Source organism: Vicia villosa, linkage group LG1, assembly GCF_029867415.1.
Source record: "Vicia villosa cultivar HV-30 ecotype Madison, WI linkage group LG1, Vvil1.0, whole genome shotgun sequence".
In the NCBI taxonomy this organism is placed as follows: domain Eukaryota; kingdom Viridiplantae; phylum Streptophyta; class Magnoliopsida; order Fabales; family Fabaceae; genus Vicia; species Vicia villosa.
The window spans coordinates 31,788,971-31,804,863 of NC_081180.1; the positions used below are offsets into that span (position 1 = coordinate 31,788,971).

General features: G+C 32.1%; 1 protein-coding gene and 1 long non-coding RNA gene across 5 annotated transcripts; one reads left to right on the plus strand and one right to left on the minus strand.

Annotated features, from left to right (window-relative positions):
* The first annotated feature begins 2,045 nt into the window (after window positions 1–2,045).
* On the plus strand, window positions 2,046–7,091 carry LOC131633196 (uncharacterized). Its single transcript, XR_009293255.1, has 3 exons — window positions 2,046–3,041; window positions 3,167–3,288; window positions 6,614–7,091. It is a non-coding gene; the product is annotated as an uncharacterized LOC131633196 (long non-coding RNA).
* Window positions 7,092–11,939: 4,848 nt separating this feature from the next.
* LOC131603888 (protein HOS4-like) lies at window positions 11,940–15,054 on the minus strand. Of its 4 annotated transcripts, none has more exons than XM_058876358.1 (7): window positions 14,830–15,054; window positions 14,683–14,737; window positions 14,402–14,530; window positions 14,191–14,308; window positions 13,155–13,211; window positions 12,957–13,060; window positions 11,940–12,248 (listed from the first exon to the last, which is right to left on the minus strand). In XM_058876358.1, the coding sequence occupies exons 1-5, from the start codon at window positions 14,894–14,896 to the stop codon at window positions 13,194–13,196; spliced, it is 387 nt and encodes a 128-aa protein (XP_058732341.1). In that variant the 5' UTR covers window positions 14,897–15,054; the 3' UTR covers window positions 11,940–12,248; window positions 12,957–13,060; window positions 13,155–13,193. The 4 variants fall into 4 exon arrangements, with proteins under 4 accessions (XP_058732341.1, XP_058732333.1, XP_058732348.1 ...); XM_058876350.1 differs by having other exon boundaries at window positions 13,155–13,252; XM_058876365.1 differs by having other exon boundaries at window positions 13,155–14,106.
* Between the last annotated feature and the right edge of the window lie 839 nt (window positions 15,055–15,893).

The following is a 15,893-nucleotide window of genomic DNA, read 5'->3' on the forward strand; positions in this document are numbered from 1 at the left end:
GCTTATGGGTGAAATGGGTGCATTCGTATTTCCTGAAAAACCGTAACGTTTTTGAGGTGCAGCCAAAAACCACGACTACTTGGATCATGAAGGACATCTTAAGTGTGCGAGAATTAGCCAATGCTCATCAAAATTTGTGGACTGATATGTGTCTTAAGGAAAAATTTTCTTGTGGAGCAGTTTACCAAGCCATCAGTTCGGGCCCTCGCCTTCCTTGGAGTAAGCTCTGTATGCATAACCCAGTTAGGCCATGTGTTGTGTTTATTTTCTGGTTACTCTGCCATAGAAGACTTGCCACTAGAAGTAGATTGCATCGTTTTGGGTTTATTGATAATATTATGTGTAGTTTTTGTGATAAGGAAGAAACGGATAATCACCTTTTCTTTGAGTGTGAGGAAACTAAAAGTGTCTGGAAAACTATCTTAAACTGGATGCATATTGCCCACAGCCTGAACCAATGGGATGATGATTTGGCTTGGATTATCAAGATGGGGACAGGAAAAGGATGGAGGGCTAAGTTGTTTAAATTGGCAATTGTGGAAACAGACTATGGAGTTTGGCATCATAGAAATAGGACTGTTTTTTATAAGGCTAGCAACCAAAATCACACTATTAATGAGATCATTGAGAAAATTGTTTTTAGGGGCCGGTTTTGTAAGAAGTTAAAACCACACATAGTCTCCCTTATGGTTATCTAGGTTTTTGTTAGGCCTTGTCTTACTTGCTTGCTGGATCGTGAGATCGCTTTGTACTTCATCGTTTTTTGGATTAATAAAGTTCTTATTTCCAAAAAAAATAAAAATATTTTGATCAATAACATCATGTTCTCGTTAATATTAAATGTTTTGATCATCAACTTCATGTTTCTGGTAATATTCAATATTTTGATAATAACTTCATGTTCTCATCGATATTCAATATTTTTATCAGGAACTTCATGTTCCCGTTAATATTCAATGTTTTGAACAGTTTCGTGAACAATGACTATGAAGAGTGTCATGCATGTAACAGTACCCACATAAACAATATTTTTTAATAGTAAATTAAAGTTGGTTAATGTAATACAAAAAATTGGTTAATGAAGTAATGAAGTTGGTTAATAAACTCCTAGGTATTAAAAATAATTTTTAATAATAAAACAAAATTAATTAATAAAATATAAAAAGTTGATTAACGAAGTGATGATGTTGCTTAATAAACACCCATATATTAAAAATATTTTTTAATAGTAAAAGAAAGTTGGTTAATGAAATATAAAATTTTGGTTAATAAAATTATGAAGTTTATTAATGACACAATTTTATATTGGTACCCTTTAATAAAAAAATTATGTTTTCTTAAAAAATATTATATTATTATAATATTTCACTGATCACCATGTTGGTGAACAATAAAATACGGTGTAATGTATGAAATAGTGTAGAATTATATTTCTCATATATTAATCCATTCATGTTAGATTCATTCATCATACAACCTACATACACCATACAAAAATAAAAAAGAAATATAGTTCACCATAAGACAAAGTCCAAAAATTCATTACATGATATTAAGGGTGGCAAAACGGGTCAGGTCCATTGGGCATGTCTGTTTTACCGACATTTTAGTGCAGGACGGATTAAAGATTTAGGCTCTCACCCTCTAATGTGTCCGCTTCGTTTTTATTGTGGACTTTTGCGAGCATGGCCATTTACATAAATTTTTGTGTTTTTAGACTTAAAAGGTGCAATATGTCTGCGGGCTTTCCCACCCCACCCTTAATTTTTTACAGGATGGACCTAGGTTTTAGACCCGCATCCTCCCTATGCCCGTCCGTCCCATTTTTTGCATATTTTTGCAGGATAGACCTAAACAGAGCGGGCATACTCGTTTGTCACCCCTACATGATAGATTACATACAAAATTTCTCATTCATTCCTCTCATTCTCTTTCTCTCTCACTTACAAGCTTGGCAAGAAATCAAAACAAACTTTTTGTACAAGTTTTCTTCACCTCACTACACTCCCATAATTCTTAGCTCCACTCACTAACCAACTCACACAATTCATCACATTTTCATACAATTTCTTACACACTTGACACACTTCAGCACTAATAAACCCTAGAATTTATCCTATAAATGCTAAAAGAAGTCAGAAGAAAAGAGGCAACAATCACAAGAAAATTCAGCACATAAACAGTTCCCAAAACATACAAAAAAACACCTTTCCTTAAACCTTCTTTCACCAAAAAAAAAAACTACAAACCTTAATATTTATCATAAATATCACTAATTTCATCACCACCTTCAACAAAATATTCATTGTTCATACACTAACAACCCTCACCTTCCTTCAAAACATTAGCCACCTTCCTTCTCCATCAACACTAACCAAATGATAAGACTCCACTCCAAACTATCACTATTAAAACAGAACTCACCACCACAAATCAACAAACCTTCTTCAACCTTACATTACTTCACTAACACAAACATACAACAACAATATTTCCATTGGTTTTGAAAAAAGAAACATAATAGAAAATAAAAGCAAAAAAAGAGATGAAGAAGAAGTGAAATCAAAGCACGTCTTCCACTGTCACTCGCCGAAAACACATCCTATTCGATATCGTCGGAGCTCCGCCGTTCAAACCACCGCGTCACCCTCCTATGTTCGTCTGATCGACGTTGTTACACTACTCAGCCGTCGGAATCGCTCGAGAGCCTCCTCCGCCGCTCATAAAATTCACAACGCCGCCCTCCGCCCGTCATCCTCGTTGCCGCAACACCCATCGTACTCGTTACCCTTCTCCTTACTTTTTTCGTTTGGATTTTTCTTTGTTGTGTTTCTTTCTTTTAGTATTATTCATTTTCGTTATTTCAAGCATACTCCCCTGTAACCGCCGACCTGGCTTTCTTCTTCGTCTTCTTTAAATTTCTCTGCAACCGATTTTATTGAGTATCAGAAAAGAAAAGATTATCTCGCATTTACCGACGACACATCCTTCCGCCACACCTCTTCTGTATCGAATCGCCCTTTGTGGTTCTTCTGATGCCAGTAAGAATCACCACTTTCTCTTCAACGCTTCTTCCATTAAACCTTAAAAAGTTGCAGTTTTTTTTAAATAAAAAATGTATAACAGTGCTTATCGTTTTGTGTTTGTTGGCTTTGATTGATTGTAGGAATAATAGTTAAGAAAGTTGTTGAAACGGTAAAAGCACCAGCAGCATTGGGACCATATTCTCCAGCAAACAAAGTCAATAGCCTTCTCTTTATATCTGGAGTGTTTTGCCTTGTTCCCGAGGTTTTCCTTCTAGCACTATGTTTATAATGCATACCATGTGTTTGTGTTTTTGTGTGTAAAACTGCATAAGATTTATATGCGTGAACTCTGTTCTGTGTGAACACATGAGTTAAAATTTGGTTCAATATAATATACATAGGGCCATTGCGTATGCGGGTAGAATGACAAAGGTCACTGTTGATATGGGGAACGACTCTCATCACGTCCATAACCTCTTCCTCTTCCGCGAAGGCCGCAGCCAATGCTCTGGCCTCCGTGATTATTAATGTTCCCGTGACGAATTTAGGATCCTACATATTATATGCATTTGTTACCTCTGAAATAAGTTGAAGAATCAATTGTTCATTAGATACAATAGCACAAACATTAGCCTGTTGCGCGTTGGTTAGAGACGAGAGAGTTTTGAGATGTTGACAGTAGGAGGATGCATCAAAGAATTGTTCCATATGACTTCGCTAAAACTCTTGTCTAAATAGAGTCCTAGAATTTTTGTTGTCGTAAAAGATGTCGAACAATCAATTTCAGCAGTGGAACCGTGTTAGAGAATGGTGTTGAGTAGATCATTGGAGATGGTTCCATATATACACTGCAAATAAACAGCGTCAAGACGAAACCATAATTGGGGATCATGGGTTTAGGGTTATTTCCAAATGTCCTATTATAAAACCAAGCTATCTACCACACTAGCTAGAGAATAAACTAAAATCATGTATCACCAAACTATTATCTTCTACGAGAATCAATGTCTAAATTAAATAAAACTACAAAATAAACAAATGGTTATCAACCTGTTATTCCTAAAAATAGGTTTGTATCTAAATATTTGAATGAGTTATATTTCTTCTAAGCAAGACAGATTTCTGAGGATTAAACAATGAGCAATTCTATAAAAGTTGACAGGCTGATACAAAAGCCTCACCCGGATTTCGATCCAAAAGGACAGTTTTAGTACTCTTATTGTATAACCTTATAAAAGTTGTGGTTATAATATATGAAGTTGGACTCTGATAGTAGTTGGGCTAATGCAGGGTCCATGTCAGTTGGAAAAACAGGGTTTTGGACAGGATCAAGTGTCATGTGGCAGCAGTAAATGGTACTGGATAAGTTCTACCACATGAATGTATGAGGGTGGTTTAGAGGTGTAATTACATCTAGGGTGGTATAGTGACAATTCTTTAGGGCTATGGCAGAACTTATTTCAAACAATCGTGCAATTGCAACAACTTGAACCATATTATCAGGGGCTTGTGAAATTACTTATCGTTGTAGATCTTTGTGTAAGCCACTGATGAAGCAATCAAGCAACGTGTCAGGACATTTATGTTCTTTGTACATAGAGTACTTCATAAGCACCGAAAAAGGAACCATCTATTAGAATTTTCTTGTGTCCGAATTTTTTGTATATCAATAATGCGACGGTATCATCAAATTTTAATTCTTTTGGTACCATGTTAATGATAAAATCAGTTTTCTCTAGTTGCTGATTATGCTCCCACGATATGAACTTGCGTATGGTTCAGCATAGCACTCGCTGCAATTTCAAAAGCTAGCTTCGAAACCAGAGGAAAACACTTGTATGTTGCGATGCTGACACAAATTTTAACTTGAAGTGGCATACACAACCACAAGGTGATCCAGGAGGTGTGTATGTCAATGGCTCTAAGTAAGTAACAAATAAGCAATTTGCAGGAGGATTTACACCAGATAGGTTTATTGAAATGATTGTAAAAGAATGAACACATATAACTTAAATAATACTTTGAGCTAATATAGATAAAGGATTAAGTTTAGAATAGCTTAAAAAAGAAAAGAAAGATAGAAATAGTACACAATCAAGCATGGTAGTTATAGCAACTTTGAATTTAACTAACTTTTACTAAGTCCCTTCAGCCCAATAATAACAGAAGATCCTCTAATAAAAGAAATTAGGAAGAGAAGTTAAGGTATCATATTTTATTGAAAGGATACAATATGACACCTTAACTTCTCAAGATGACGATTCAGAATGATATTTTCTTGATGGTTTAGTTAATAGGTTCAGTTTTTAAGCTGAAGGTAGAAATAGATTAATTGAACAAGTGACTATGATAATTTATTCCCTTGTAATTTTAGCAAACTTCCAGCTAAGCTTCACAAATAGCTTATAAGTTATATCTACAGTAAGGAAGTTTTAGTGGAGCAACAATTCTAGATTTAGTAAGATCAAAAGATACAATAAGATTTCTAAGCATGGTGGGTTATTTTTAAGCTATTTAATCTAGCAATGTTAATTAAGAAAGGAAAGAACATGATTAAGCCTTACTCCCGTGTGCTTCATAATTGCATAATGATGTGTGTATGTTTCAAAATCGCAGAACTTGATTAAGCATGGTGTGTATGTAGGTGTAGAGAAGAGTTTCCATTTCTATTTTGATATTTGATAGAATGGCTGAATTATTTACAATACTTAACTGAATGAGTATTTGTATCCCCAAGGATTGTGCTGACTCAGCATAATCAGTTACAATTTATTTGCATGATCGTAAGCGATTCTCAGCTTCCTATGTTCAGCATATTCAAGACAAAGATGATGAACAATGTAAGGATTAGGATCACTGTCCTCCATCATTCTTTCAGAAGCTTTTAGAGCCCTGATTGCTTGAGATTGTATCAAAACTTTATCGGATTCGGAACTGACTTGGATTTTGCTGACAATAGGACACCTAGTAAACAATTTGTAATATCTTCCATTTGTCTGCATTTTCCATTCATCTGAGAAATGGCTTTGCTCGGAAATGTGATTCTGTCTTCGACACAAGCGTTGTTGTCTGCACAGATTTTCGAAGCTAAAAGCAATTCCTCTATGCAATCTAAGTTTATCGGGTTTTCTTTATTATTCAGAAAGTTCCTCAAAAGATCCAAAGCAACTATATTCTCGCCTTCGCCGCAGTAACAAAGAGATAGAGTATAATATCTTCCTCTTCTCTCCATCATTTCTGGAATGATTGATGAAAGTAATGGAAGTTTTAGAAATTTATGCCTTGTTTAGTAGAAAATCTACATTTTGAATAGATCAGTGGTGATTTTACTTTTTCTAATTCAAATTGTGAAAATCATGTATCATGTATGGACTTGTATAGTAGAAGCTTGTGGTATCAACTAGACTTGTGGCCAAAATTAAATAAATATCCATATTTTATTAGATAGCAGTAGACATGTGAGATGGATGCTTTGATGTATGTTTAGAATTCATGGTTTTATCATTTATTTTGCATGAAAAAATAAAATATCTTGATTGCTATAGGAGTACTAACAATTGGGTTTGCTGTTGTTTCATGTGGTGCAGATAATAAATAGGACAAGAGTAATCAATGTAAAATAGACATTCAATCCATAAATATTACAATTTATCAAGCAAACATGGATTATGGTGGAGATATTAATGATGTACAAATGAACAACGGTAATGATGTGCTTGATAAAGAAGGAAAAAGGAAAAGAGGACTTGGATGGTTACAAAACTATTGGTGAAATCTCAGATGATGTACAAAAATGATGTGAATAGAAGCAAAAATAATGTTACAATATGGCAAATATGCTGGAATACTCTTTTGTACGTAAATTTTGAGTGAATTATAGATACTGAGTTGTGTGAGTGGAGGAGGATAATAGGAGTGGTGGTGAACAGTTATTGAGTGGTTAAGTTACTATATGGAAAATGCTTAATGAGGTGAACGTGTTCACCGAATTTCACGAAAAATGCTGGTATGATTAAATTGTTCACTATAAATGTTGAATGCTAGGTCTTTATGTATAAGTTTTAATAGAAGTTAAAATAATCTATCATACTCCTAATTATTTAAGGATATATATATATATATATATATATATATATATATATATATATATATATATATATATATATATATATATATATATATATATATATATATATATATATATAATAGAATAATGCTTATAAATTATATAATTGTTGCATTCTAACAATTTAAAAAAAAAAGTTTATAAAATTTTATTTATGATTAATAATATTTCAATAAAAAATAAATAAATTTACTTTATTATCGATTAAAAAATAAATGTTAAATAGATCTTGTAAAGTAAAATTGATTTTTTAAAAGTAAATATATCTATTTTATTATTGATTGAAAAAGAAATATTAAATGGAAAAAATTGTGAAGATCGATTACCGTCCTCGTCAGTTGACAATGATGGGGAAGATTGAGTTCAACAATTTTGAGCTGAAGACGGGTGCAGATTCAAGGGTTATGAGGAATAGTTTTTCCGTTTAAAAACAAAAGTTATGATCGACATGGATGCGACAATTTCAAGATCGGTCGAAGATATTATAAACAGGGCCGGTCCTGATATTTTAGAGGCCCTGGACAAATAATAAAAATAACCTCTAAAAAAATATAATTTAAAAAAAATATCACCTATTTAAATTATAAATAATATCAAACAACATCGAAATTAGTCATTTATTTATGTAACTAACATAAAAATGTATTATTCTTATTAATACTTGGTAGCAGGATCGTCTTATTTATATATTTTCTTAAAATGATGAGACTTTGAATATTTTGAGACAATGCGGTAAATATTTTAAAACTTTATTAGAGTTAATATAATAGGATAAAAAAAGTTGAACTAATTTAAGTAATTATAAGGCCTTAAAAATATACTCTGGTAGACTTATTAACTTTTGTTCAAAAATATTTTAAATCTATTAATTTAATTTATATATATTTAGTCATAATAATTTAATTAAAAATAATACTAATATTATTAACAAAAATTATATGACAATAAAATAACACAAAATAGAATTATATTTTTATATAAAGAATAATAATAAGTTAAATAGTGTGTTATATTTTTATCATAAAAATTAATGATATTATATTGTGTTATATTTTATCATAAAAATATAATTATATTATATAAATCGAGAAACACTATATTGATTTAGAATTTGTTTGCTTGTAGTTGTACTTTTCGTTGGCAGTTTATTAAATAAATTGCAGTCTTGATATAAAATTGAGAAAAAAATTAAACACGTCTAATAAATAAGGGTACAACACCTTAATTCAACTCGTCTAATATATAACCACTTAATTTTAATATTTCCAAACCCCAAGCCCAAAAATATGAGGCCCCTAATATTTTGAGGCCCTGGGCTTTGGGCCTGCTTGCCCTGGCCCAGGGCCGGCCCTGATTATAAAGATGTTGTAACGACCACCTGAATATTGAGAAAGTGAATAATAAAACAGATATAACCAATCAAAAAATTTCCTTCTTCTCTCTCTTTCGTAAAACCTGTTAGAACAAGATTTGTTCTGATCAATATTCTTGTTTTGATGATAACAATGTATATGAATTTTGTATAAAACAATGTGGTACTCTAATCCTATGCATTTTCCATTTCAGGAAATATATGAGTATGCACAATTCAGCGCTAAGAAGCACTGACTCAGAAGATTATGGATTGCAACATCAGAACATGCTCTCGCAAGACATCAGAAGATGGTCAAGCAGAATCAGAACATGGTCTATGAAGCATCAGAAGAACTTGAGATCAGAAGCAGAAGCACTAAAGTTCTTATGGTATCACGCTAAAGCACTTCAAAGTCAGAAGACAAGAAGATGCTCTGAACCAAGCTGTAACTCTGATTCTGATTATTCAAACGTTGTATTCACAAAATCTGAGATCAGAAGTTAGTACTAGATGACAGGCTACGAAGTCTATCTCTGACTGACAAAAAGAACGTTAGAAGCTACAAAAGGCAGAGTCAGTAAAAGCAGAGAAAAACATGGCTCGAGGTAGTTGGCAAAACAGTGAAAACATTAAATGCAAAGTTGTCCAGTCACGCAACGCATTAAATGCATTCCAACGGTTATCTTCTCAAACGCCTATATATAGTGAAGTTCTGATCAGAAGCGAAAAAACTAACTCTTGCAAATATACTGAAACGCTGTTGAATTCATTACTCACGAACTTAATCTTCAACCTCACATTCTTTGTAATACTTAGTGAGAATTAAGCTTAGAACTTAAGAGAAATATCACAGTTGTGATTATAGCTTTCTAAGAAGCATTTCAATACTCGTGTAAACATTTATTTTTACATTGATTTGTAAAAGGTTCCTAGAGTGATCAAGTTGTGATCAGTAGACTCTAGAAGACTTAGAAGTTTCTAAAGTGTTGTTTTCCTAGAGTGGTCAAGGTGTGATCAGTATACTCTAGAAGACTTAGAGTGTTTCTAAGTGGATAACCATTGTAATCAAGATTGATTAGTGGATTAAATCCTCAGTTGAGGTAAATCACTCTAAGGGGGTGGACTGGAGTAGTTTCGTTAACAACGAACCAGGATAAAAATATTGTGTTCATTGTTTTTATCTTAAGAGTTTTTAAAGTCACACTTATTCAAACCCCCCCTTTCTAAGTGTTTTTCTGTCCTTCAAAACCTAATAGAGTTTTTTGTGTTTGTTCAAGAAACTCAATCTTTCTCGTAGTTTTGGTTTGTTCTTGACGTCACTCCGTTAAAACTAACTGGTGCGGTAAGCGTGGAAAAGAAGATACCGTCAACAAAGTATGAGATTGATAAATTTATTAGTGTGAATGACTTTGGTTTGTGGCGCTTGAAGATGCAAGTCCTTCATGTTCAACAAAATTTGTTAGAAGCGCTGAAAAGATTAGATAGGATGGATGTTGTGTTATCGGAGAAGGAGAAGAGTGGGGTGATCTAGAAACCTCAGCGTGCCATCGAATTAAGCCTTGGTGATAACATTCTCTGGCAGGTCTTGAAGTAGAAGACGACATAAGCTGTACGGAGCAATCTCGAGGTGTTGTTCATGATGAAATCCCTGGTAAATCGTCTGTACCTGAAGCAAGCTTTGTATTCATTCAAGAGACTTGTTGATAGAAAAAGGGGTGATGTACTGACAGTGTAAAACTATTTTACACTATCATTGCATATCCATTAAACCCTTACTAGAGAAAAGGAGTGATGCAGTGACAATGTAAAATAGTTTTACACTGACAATCAATCACAATCATGTATCCAATTAAATCACTCATTTACTTTATAAAAACTTTAATGACATGGCAGATTGATGGTTTTTTATTGGATAATAGTGTAAAACTATGTTACACTGTTAGTGCATATCCATTAAACCCTTAATAGAGAAAATGGGTGATACACTGACAGTGTAAAGTAGTTTTAAACTAACAATCAATCACAATCATGAATCCAATTAAATCACTCTTTTATTTATAAAAAAAATTAATGACATGGCAAATTGATGGTTTTTTTATTGGATGAAAGTGTAAAACTATGTTACACTGTCTGTGCATATCCATTAAACCCTTATTAGACAATAGGGGTGATGCACTGTCTGTGCATATCTATTAAACCCTTATTAGACAATAAGGGTGATGCACTGATAGTGTAAAATAGTTTTACATTGACAACCAATCACAATCGTGTATCCAATTAAATGACTATTTTATATTTAAGAAAATTTAATGACACGACAATTTGATGGTTTTTTATTGGATGATATTGTAAAACAATTTTACACTGTCATTACATATCCATTAAACCCTTATTAGAGAAAAGGGGTGATGCAATGACAATGTAAAGTAGTTTTAAACTGACAATCAATCACAATCATGAATCCAATTAAATCACTCTTTTATTTTTAAAAAAAAATTAATGACATGATAGATTGATGGTTTTTTATTGGATGAAAGTGTAAAACTATGTTCCACTGTCAATGCATATCCATTAAACCATTATTAGAGAAAAGGGGTGATGCATGACAGTGTAAAATAGTTTTACACTGATAATCAATCACAATCATGTATCCAATTAAATCACTGTTTTATTTTAAATTTTTTTAATGACATGGCAATTTGATGGTTTTTTATTGGATGATAGTGTAAAATAATTTTATGTAAAGTAGTTTTAAACTGACAATCAATTACAATCATGCATCCAATTAAATCACTATTTTATTTATAAAAAAATGTAATGACACGAGAGATTGATGGTTTTTTATTGGATGAAAGTGTAAAACTATGTTATATTGTCGGTCTATATCCGTTAAACCCTTATAGAGAAAAGGGGTGATGCAATAATAGTGTAAAATAATTTTACACTGTGAACCAATCACAATTATGTTTCCAAATAAATCGCTCTTTAATTTAAAAAAAATTTAATGACATGACAAATTGATGGTTTTTTTAATAGATGACAGTGTAAAACTATGTTACATTGTCAGTGCATATCTATTAAGCCCCTTAATTATAGTCTATATTGATCTAAATCCATATTAATTTCAATTAATTAAAAATGGTTATTCAATTATGATATCAATTATTTGGTTCATTTTAAAAATATTATTTAGTTTAATATTGAATATTAATATTTTGTTTATTAATTTAAAAATAAAATACTAGAATGAATTAGTGGAAGCTTAAAAGTGGCATTACTTAAAAAAAGATTTCAAAATTTTTTAATTTTAAAAATACTATCAAGTAGTGAAGATTTTATTAGCTACCAAACTTCTTAAGATTGTGGTACAATAAAAATCGCCCAATCAATTCTAATTAAATGAGAATAATAATTTTCATAAAATTTCCCAAATTATTATTATTTTTAATAACCTCCCACAAATGAGAAGAATTATTTTCATTTAATTTTCATTTAACCTCTACAGATCAGATTATAGTTGGGAAAAAAAACTAAATTAAGAAATCACCAATTGACAAAGAAACCAAGTTATGTACTACACTAAATGTGTATTATTTTTTTAGACAATTTTGGTCATAAGGTCTCTAAAAGTTCCTAATGACCATGCCAATGAAATAGCACATTGATAGAAATTTCCTCATCATTTATATATTATATTCTTCACCAAGCGAGCTTACATCTCAAATGAACACATACTGGAGTCCTGGTAAATGGTAACATATGAAACACAATATTAGATACAAAGCAAATGGAAAAACATAAATTCAACAATTCACACTCATCAAAATTTAAACTTTAGATGTACCAATCAAATGTCAATTGAATCTAGAAAATACTGTAACAAGAAAGTTAATTAATTAAAACTCACTTCAAAACATGAAAAACCATTAAAAGCTCAGGTTATCCTCCCCACTTCAGCGATAGAAATTAACAAATGAATCCACACAATCTCTAACTGATTTTGTAATTACAAACACTCAAAATTAACATAATAATTGAACAAAACAAATAAAACGTTAACAAAACTAACAACAATTAACCATGAGGAACTATAGCTACTATCAAATACTGAAATTATTGAGTGTTTATATATTTCTATGGATATTTAAATGTAAATATCTCTCTCAGCCAAAATTCAAATACTAATTCGTCATGTGTTCGTGTCTATCTAGTTTTCGTGCCTGTGTTTGTGTCCACAAGGCAGATACAAACAGTCCCATAAAACAACAGTCTCATACATAACTAAATCAATGAATACACAAAGTTTGTTGAAAGGAGTGTTGTTCAAAACAGTGTTGCTAAAAAATAAAGTTGGATTTCTAATACTGTCCCAACACTATGAATGAAGCAAGCAACTGATATACAAAAAAACAAGCAACTAATATATAGTGAATTTACTTTGAGAACTTACTCTTTCCCTTATCAATAGCAGAACTTCAATTCTAACAAGTCCATCTTGTATTCACAATCCTTCTTTTGGCACTTCATCTATAGACACATTTCAACAAACACCATCTACATACACATTTCAACAAAGAGGGAAAAGAAGTTAACAGAAAATACAGGAGAGATGATATTTGAGAGAAATATCACATGAATAAGGGATCACCTGAGAATGTAGGGGAATCTTTCATCTCTTCAGCAATGTTCACATTCCATATGTCCTCTAATGCAAACGTTAAATCAAGCCATCGGTTTCAAATTTCCCTTGAAACAAACATAAACCAACTACTACTAACACATCAATTACACAATCTTATTAACTAAATTAATTCATCAAACACCTACCATACAAATTGTTGCTATCATTACTACATGTCACTGGTCTCTTCATTAACTTGACATCAACAAATCCCTCTCATTATAATTTTGTGGGAATTTATATATAGAGCAACCCACTCGGTTTATTGCACATCAGGTGCCCACTTCTACGTGCTGTTGAGATATTGATACAAATTATCTTCTATGTGGCTTAAAGTAGTATCATCTAGCTTTGTTTTACTTCAGCATTTTTGGTCAAGCAATGGCAGCACTCATTTTTAAGTCGATCATTCTATTCTCTATTAAAATTGTTGGAAAGTATCTTCTATTCTAAAAAACATCCACTTTTGGGACCGCACATTTGCAGTTAATAATTAAAATTTTATTTGAATTTTTTCCCATTTCCCTAGATTCCTATAGAAAATTGAAAATCACGTTTTATATATTCGATCATGCTAAGGAACTCTTTGAGTGATTTAGAAATCTTTCACTCTTTTCAAATGACACCGGATCTATGAAAAATGCATCTATCTTGTCTCTCCGAAGGAGATTGTTTGTTATTACTGATTATAAATTTATAATAAACTCTCTGAAGCAATTTAAAAAGCAGTTATTCAAGCTTAGAAATTGTGAATATGTTTTGTAACTTGAATGATCAATTGCCACAAATTTTTACCAGGAACTCCTTGGTTCAATTATGCATGGAACTGCAGTTTGACTAGTACCATACTAGCATTTGAACAAGTTTAGCAAGTCTCAATGAGCCAAGCTTGTACTAGTTAGTAGTGCAACACCTAGAACTAAATTAGTAGTTTAGTTAGGTTTTTGAAATCAATAGAATTATAACACGATTGAGAATAAACTCCTGTTTTAAGTGTGATTACCTGTACTTGTTTCTCTTTCTCCATATCAAGATTGTAACGCAGTTCCCTGGTTTTAGGACGTTCTATTTCTAATAACTTTTGTCTTTCCATCTCTTTCTCCATTTCAGCCACTCTCTCCCTAATTATTTATTGGACAATGCTCAGTTTGACAATACAAAAAATAAATACAACTCGAAACAGGCAGAAAAATCCTTTAGCAAGGAGCTAATACCTATCAAGTTCTTGCAAAATTTCTGTTTCCCGTAAAGCAGCTTCGTCCAAATATGTTTGACGATCATGTCTCATTAGTAGTTTCCTTTGCCTATGGGCTTGGATATCTTCTTTAAGTTTGGACTTTTCTCTGATAACACATAGGTAAAACAAAATTTCAAATACTTTAGCCACAAGTTTTCAAACACTTCATACCTATGGACATATAAATGTTGTAAGTGTATGAAGGAAACAATTAGCATTCCCTTCCAAGTAGAAAAGAGGAAATTTATAATCACTTACATGGTACGAATGCACTCTCTGATCTGCTGAAGCCTTGAAACATCCTTTGCGCTGGCTGAGAAGTTCACATTTTGTAATTGAAACATTCGTGAAGACACCACATATACGCCAACTGAAATCAAAAACCAACATACATCGGACCTATACCTTCGCCGTTACATACAACCACTGCGAAAACCCCGTCCGAGAAGGTTGTCGCTGCCGCTGAAAACATCCCCAATGTTCATCACCTTCGAAATCAAAGCTCTCTCACGCGGAATCACCACCATCGTGAATTCAGCATCCCTCCCCTCTTAGTCGCCGTCAGTCACTTTGATTTTCGTTCCAAGCGCTTCAGTTTTAATTGTTTTATCTCTTTCTATTTGATTTTCCTGAAGTGCAAAATTGATTTGATGGAAAAGAGAATAGCGTAAAACTTAATATTGGGTGACATGGCCAAGGTTATCTCTACAATTATTTAAATTATTTATTTATTTTTAAAAAAAATCATTAAATAAAATAACAATTAAAATAGGGTACCAGTACCCATTCAAAACAATAGGGTACCTAAGAATTTGCCTTATTTTTTCTTGTACAGGATCCCTCATGAGGTATACTGTGGCCCTTTTTTTTTATAAATCATTAGATTAAGATCTCGTGGCAAGGATTCCATCAATCTGACAATATATATGGATCGTCCGATGAATCAGGCGGTCAGGATGGCTCCTCAATTTGTTGTTTATTTATTTTTCTGTTTCTTTGTTTTTGGGACCGCTTATTTGGGCTTTTGTTTTTATTTAACAACACTCCATAACTATCTTACACCCCTTGCTTGTTTTTTTTTATAATTTGATAATTTGTTTGTTTGATTATTTAGGTTTAAAATCAATTTTATTTTATTAATTAAAGTAAAAAAAAATTAAACTATTTTTCACATTAATTAAAACCATTTTCAAATGAAAAACCAAAAGACATTTTTATTTAAAATCAAATTCAAAACCAATTTTCACAATCAAATCAATTTCAAACCAAAAGTCAATCAATCTTAGTCCGCGAATATTTGGATGCTAGTCATATAGCTTGTTTTTCGAATATTCGTCTTCCATTTAAAAATATAATAATTAATCGAACTTAGTTTATTCTTTAATGGATGAAAAAGGATTAGTTGGAAGTAATACCCATCCTTTTCCCCGAGTACTTGGATGTTAGCTGTATAGCTTATTTTTCAAATG